The sequence below is a fragment of the Mastacembelus armatus genome, chromosome 9, assembly GCF_900324485.2.
Source record: "Mastacembelus armatus chromosome 9, fMasArm1.2, whole genome shotgun sequence".
NCBI classification, from domain to species: Eukaryota; Metazoa; Chordata; class Actinopteri; order Synbranchiformes; family Mastacembelidae; genus Mastacembelus; species Mastacembelus armatus.
The window spans coordinates 1975768-1982361 of NC_046641.1; the positions used below are offsets into that span (position 1 = coordinate 1975768).

Genomic DNA, 6594 nt, shown 5'->3' on the forward strand with positions numbered 1-6594 from the left:
TGTCAAGTGAAATCTGATGATAAAACGGCCTGCCATAAGCGTTATATCCCAAACCTGGAAAGGAAATGGGGAGGAGAGTCTATTTCCCGGTGGATAAGTTACCTCTTATACTTTTGGGCACCTAACCTTCACCATAACCAGCCGGTCTCTATCTACTCCTGTGTTTTGGGACCTAACGTTTACCTTTTCAGAACTGTAAGCATAGATAGAAGGCATCATTTTCAGCCGCCGGAGAACTGCGCAATATTTATTTGTTTAGGGATTATTATATTTGCTGATGTCGGTGTAGTTTGACTGTTTGGGAGAGCATGCAAGGATCTTGTATTTTACACCTTATGTGCATCCATCCTTTGTGCAATACATTTAAAAGCTTTCGGATACTTAAAAACTTTCGTGTCTGCCTCGTAAATTAGCGCGTTTTACAGTGGGTACGGAAAGTATTCAGACCCCTTTAAATTTTTCACTCTTTGTGTCATTGCAGCCATTTGCCAAAATCAAAAAAGTTCATTTTATTTCTCATTAATGTACACTCAGCACCCCATCTTGACAGAAAAAAACAGAAATGTAGAAATTTTTGCAAATTTATTAAAAAAGAAAAACTGAAATATCACATGGTCATAAGTATTCAGACCCTTTGCAGTGACACTCATATTTAACTCACATGCTGTCCATTTCTTCTGATCCTCCTTGAGATGGTTCTGCTCCTTCACTGGAGTCCAGCTGTGTTTAATTAAACTGATTGGACTTGATTAGGAAAGGCACACACCTGTCTATATAAGACCTTACAGCTCACAGTGCATGTCAGAGCAAATGAGAATCATGAGGTCAAAGGAACTGCCCAAGGAGCTCAGAGACAGAACTGTGGCAAGGCACAGATCTGGCCAAGGTTACAAAAGAATTTCTGCAGCACTCAAGGTTCCTAAGAGCACAGTGGCCTCCATAATCCTCAAATGGAAAAAGTTTGGGACGACCAGAACTCTTCCTAGACCTGGCCGTCCAGCCAAACTGAGCAATCGTGGGAGAAGAGCCTTGGTGAGAGAAGTAAAGAAGAACCCAAAGATCACTGTGACTAAGCTCCAGAGATGCAGCAGGGAGATGGGAGAAAGTTCCATAAAGTCAACTATCACTGCAGCCCTCCACCAGTTGGGGCTTTATGGCAGAGTGGCCCGACGGAAGCCTCTCCTCAGTGCAAGACACATGAAAGCCTGCATAGAGTTTGCCAAAAAACACATGAAGGACTCCCAGACTATGAGAAATAAGATTCTCTGGTCTGATGAGACCAAGATTGAACTTTTTGGCGTTAATTCTAAGCGGTATGTGTAGAGAAAACCAGGCACTGCTCATCACCTGCCCAATACAATCCCTACAGTGAAACATGGTGGTGGGAGCATCATGTTGGGGGGTGTTTTTCAGCTGCAGGGACAGGACGACTGGTTGCAATTGAAGGAAAGATGAATGCGGCCAAGTACAGAGATATCCTGGAAGAAAACCTCTTCCAGAGTGCTCAGGACCTCAGACTGGGCCGAAGGTTCACCTTTCAACAGGACAATGACCCTAAGCACACAGCTAAAATAACAAAGGAGTGGCTTCGGAACAACTCTGTGACCGTTCTTGACTGGCCCAGCCAGAGCCCTGACCTAAACCCAAGTGAGCTTCTCTGGAGAGACCTGAAAATGGCTGTCCACCAACGTTCACCATCCAACCTGACAGAACTGGAGAGGATCTGCAAGGAAGAATGGCAGAGGATCCCCAAATCCAGGTGTGAAAAACTTGTTGCATCATTCCCAAGAAGACTCATGGCTGTACTAGCTCAAAAGGGTGCTTCTACTCAATACTGAGCACAGGGTCTGAATACTTATGACCATGTGATATTTCAGTTTTTCTTTTTTAATAAATTTGCAAAAATTTCTACATTTCTGTTTTTTTCTGTCAAGATGGGGTGCTGAGTGTACATTAATAAGAATAAGAAATAAAATGAACTTTTTTGATTTTGGCAAATGGCTGCAATGACACAAAGAGTGAAAAATTTAAAGGGGTCTGAATACTTTCCGTACCCACTGTATCTTGAATCCTGATGGGACAACAAAAACTGAGCAGTGGGGCGCTCAGGTTCTTCGTGATTTCGCATGTGAACGTGACGGACTCCTATCCTCAGTTTCCTGAACAATTCTTTTTAGCGACCTGGGAGGGGAATTCATTTTGGATAGTTTCACTAACAGTTATCCTAATTTTGTTTATATTTCTGCTCTATTTTGGTCCACAGTATTCACTAATGCTAAATTACAGTTGATAACTTAGGTGTGATTAGTACGTTCCTCGAGTAGGTCTTAACCTGTGAAATCTGGAAAATTAAGCAAATTAAGTCATGCTGCGTTGTTGCATTCATTTTCATGTTGGCCCATTGCATTTCAGTCATGAATGGATGTTATTGATGTTTACTCCAAAAAACTATTTTCATTTGGTGATTTTTTTTTTTTTTTTTTTTTTTTTTTCCCCTTCACTCAAGTACTGATGTCTGATATTTCCCAGTTTTGCATTTCTTTATTTAAAAACACTACAGTAAGACACAAAAATAATAATTACAAGAGCTGATGCGAAACCTGGAAATGAAATGTTTTAAGGTAGCACATACTTATGTCAGCTCTCAGGTTTACACGTTTGTTTGTAAGATCACATAACATATTTAACTCCAATTAAATTTACACTTGTTTTGTGCAGTTCTTTAGTATCTTACACCCAGCTTTAATACATTACGATAACATAGTAAAATAAAAGATTGTATGTAACACTGCATCTGCAATTTTTCCTAGCACATTACATTTTTATTGAAAAGCAAAAATGGAGATTTATGAATATAAACCTTTTCCAAGTGTCAGTCGACTTTTGTGTAATTTGAATTGCTTCTCACCAACATTTCAACAGCCCAGCAATGTTAGTGTGCCGACTTACTTCACTGTAATATGATTTAAGCTGCAGAATAATTGGCATTAAATGCACACAGTGGGAATAACAACTGACAACTGGCACCAAGAAACGCACTGTAAATACTCTAAATGCGCTATACAAAATTTATATGTGTACATGTGCTGATGCCATTGTCCTGGTCAGTATCTGTGCACTGACCAAATGGCTGCATTCTTGTAGTTTCAATGTGCTTACAGGAAATATGGTGTTGTTGTTCGGGGTGGAATGACTCTTTCAGAGTCAGGCACTGCTCTGAAGAGCTTTGGCTCTCTTGTGTTAGCGTCTTTGAAGACCATGATGGAGGCAATGTTGCCGCAGCGATAGCAGTAGTTGGGAGCTGACCACACAGTGACCAGCTTCTCGTCAAACATGAACTTGTAGCCTTCATGGACAAGTTGATGTGCCCGGCAGATCAGCTTCAGGTTGTTGATGTGAACAAACTGCAGTTTTTTTTGATTTGGAAACATAGAGGGAAACAAGGAGAGATAAAAAGAAAATGTTCAAAAACAAAAACAGAGCCATAAACTCTTAGTTTCATTCTGTTTTTACTGGTTTATTTTGAACCTTAATACGTAGAGATACCCTTCCTTAAAGCGATATCAAAGACCTAGGAGGAGTTCCATGTGTGGAATTTTATTCAGGCATTTTAAATAAACAACATGCGGCCTTTATTACTGATTTTGCTGTAGCAAAAATTAATCATTTTTATTTGTATTACTACTGAATTGCTAACAGCAGCTAATGTGTAGCCACGTTTGCCACCAGGTGGCAGAAATCCTCATTTACTGAATTGCTAAATGTAGATGCTTTTGTTCTACATGTAGTAAAGGAAACATTCTTGCATTACACTAAATATAATCAAAGGATTTGTCTTTACTATTTTGGAGCTTGTACTTGTGCATACTTTGAGTTTTCTATCTGGGCAGTGACCCACTACAGCAATGGCTAACTTTAGGTGTGTCTCAAAGTGGTTTCTGCTCCAACCGTTCTTTTCTAAGGTGTCCTAATCTGTATCACAGGAGGTTTAGATCCTTAAACAACATTGCTAGTGTTCACTGCACAAAACTGTTAAGATTAGTTATGCTGTTGGAACCTTTAGACCTTCTTCACATAAACATTTGGACTTGACATGGTGGGAAATGGACAGGTGCTAGCAGTATTGTTCCAGTGCTAGTGTTTTTTATATTAACATTTCCCCTCATGAAACATCACCAGATGTACATTCTTGTGTAATATACTTCTTCCCACTTTTGTGAACAATAATGATGATCGTGTAGAGTTTAACCTTGATGTACATGTCTACTAGCTGCAAGTCATAGAATAATAGTGCTGAACTGAACCTAATAAAATCAAAAGCAGCTTACCTCATTTGTGACCTTTGCCCCAAAGAGCCAGCCGGCTCCTCTGGGGCTGATGGCCCAGGTGTCCACATCTTCAGGGTCTGACCACACCAGATCACAAAATGCTCCTTTATGGGGGATCTCCTGGTTCCGTTCAATGGTTCGAATTTGATCTAGGGTTTTAATGTCTGGGGAGAGGCCTCCGTGGACACACAGGACCTGTTCATCCATCAGCTGACAGATAACAACACAAAATATCAGCGTTAAGACATCACATTTACATTGTCTGATGAGAAGTGTGACCTTCTGCATTTCAGAATGACAACATCCTCTCAAGGATAACAGCATAATGCAGAAAATAATTTAGATAACCTCAGTAACTGACACGAGGCTCTGCAAGAATAAACTGGCTGCTTCTCAGCGGCAGATTATTCAGATAGCACCAGCCAGTTTAGCAACAATACAATGCAACATACTGTGGGTTTTGAACACACAGCTGTCTGCTGTAATACAGTGACATGACTAATAATGAGGTAAGAGATAAACTATTAATCAAACTGTTTAAGATCTGGGTTACTCATTAATTAGCATCAACACCAATGAGTGGGAAATTTTTCAGTGATTACAGCATCAATGTTTTGACCTAATTGAAGTAAATAACCACAGCACTGCAACATCAAGTACTTACAGCTGCAACTGTTAACATATCAAACACTTTGGTGCAGTAACGCCACGCATTCGCATTCCCATACTTGGTCTGGCACTCATCTGCAAGACAATAAAGCCCTCATTTATTTTAAGTGAGAATGGGTCATAGTAATAAGGAAGTTTGCAGCTGGCCATTATCTGAACAGCAGCTTCCATAAGTTGCACCTCACCATAAAAGCCATAAACTTGTGTGATCTGTCTGCTTTCATGGTTTCCACGCAATAGTGTGATGCGGTCGGGCCATTTGGCTTTCAGCACGAGCAGGTAGGTGAATGTCTCCAAACTGTAGTAGCCCCGGTCCACAAAGTCACCCTGTAGATGACAGATGTGTATTTCCAAAACTGCATTGTACAGTTAGATCCATTGAGACAGATGCTTCTCACATTGTAAATGATTTATACAAACCATGAATATGTAATTTGTGTCCGGAACCTGGCCGCCAGTTCTGAAGAGTTCACAGAGATCATAAAACTAGAACACAAAGAATTCATGTCTTACATGCTGTGAGAACTGCCACATCAAAAATGCTGTTCAGCAGTATTGGGGAAACGAGGTGTTTCCTGTAATGCACTTGCACTTCATGCTTTGAGCCAGGGTGTTTACCTGTCCATGAATGTCCCCACAGACTGTCACAGGAGTAGAGACAGGCTGAACGTTGGACTCCTCCAGCAGGAGATCACACACATAGTCACATAACCGCTGCACAGACAAACCAAGACACACGTTTAGCACAGGCACCAACGCTGTTCATAATTTCTGAAACATAAAACTAATTCACTATCGCCTGAGAGCCTCTAAGCTAAATGCACCTGAGACATTTCAGTGAGCTGTCATCACGACAGGCAGCATCACCAGGGAACTACATGGTTATTTTAACCCCTCATTCCTGTCACGGTAACATTTGATAGGACTAGCTGCTTCCGCTGAGTTAAATTATTTATTTAGCCGTAACGCTTCTCACTTCCTGGCCAAGTCATGAAATCAACATGCTAACGCTGCCAGCTAGCTGGAGCTAACCTTAGCTTATTACGCTGTTTCCACATATACCTGCAGTGAACTGACATCATCAGCATAAGCTAACCGCGTAGCTCAGTCAACAGCATTAGTGTAAAGTCACATGTACCTTCAGGTCATTCTCTGGGAGATATTTACACTGTTTAGCAATCTCCGCATATTTATCCAAATCTAGAGGCGCCATTGTACTTAGCTAGTCGTCATGTACAACTTCCTGCAACACTTGAGCTGTGTTTCAATGGATGGGTTACAGCTGCACACAGGTCTTCGCCCTCTACTGCCACCTACCGTCCAACACATGTTAGCAGCGTTTCACTACTGCAACTGCACTTCATTGTCTACATTGGCAAAACTGGCAGCCATGGCCCTTATAAAGAGAATATTTATATTTCTATTCTATTTATATTTCAAGCATTGTTAAATAAAATAAAATATTATTATATTGTGATGTGTGTACAGTCTATTAGTGGTTAGCACTATTGCCTCACAGCAAGAAGGTTCCTGGTTTGAAACCCATCAGGGGTCTTTCTGTGTGAAACCTTCACATATTCTCCCTGTGCTTGTGTGG

The 6594-nt window shown here is 40.8% G+C and overlaps 1 protein-coding gene across 1 annotated transcript; it reads right to left on the minus strand.

Moving 5' to 3' along the window:
- Positions 1–2525: 2525 nt before the first annotated feature.
- Positions 2526–6284, minus strand: LOC113139254 (serine/threonine-protein phosphatase 6 catalytic subunit). The gene is made up of 7 exons (XM_026322328.1): positions 6136–6284; positions 5616–5711; positions 5418–5483; positions 5183–5324; positions 4993–5072; positions 4329–4538; positions 2526–3404 (listed from the first exon to the last, which is right to left on the minus strand). The coding sequence occupies exons 1-7, from the start codon at positions 6208–6210 to the stop codon at positions 3156–3158; spliced, it is 918 nt and encodes a 305-aa protein (XP_026178113.1). The 5' UTR covers positions 6211–6284; the 3' UTR covers positions 2526–3155.
- Positions 6285–6594: the final 310 nt, after the last annotated feature.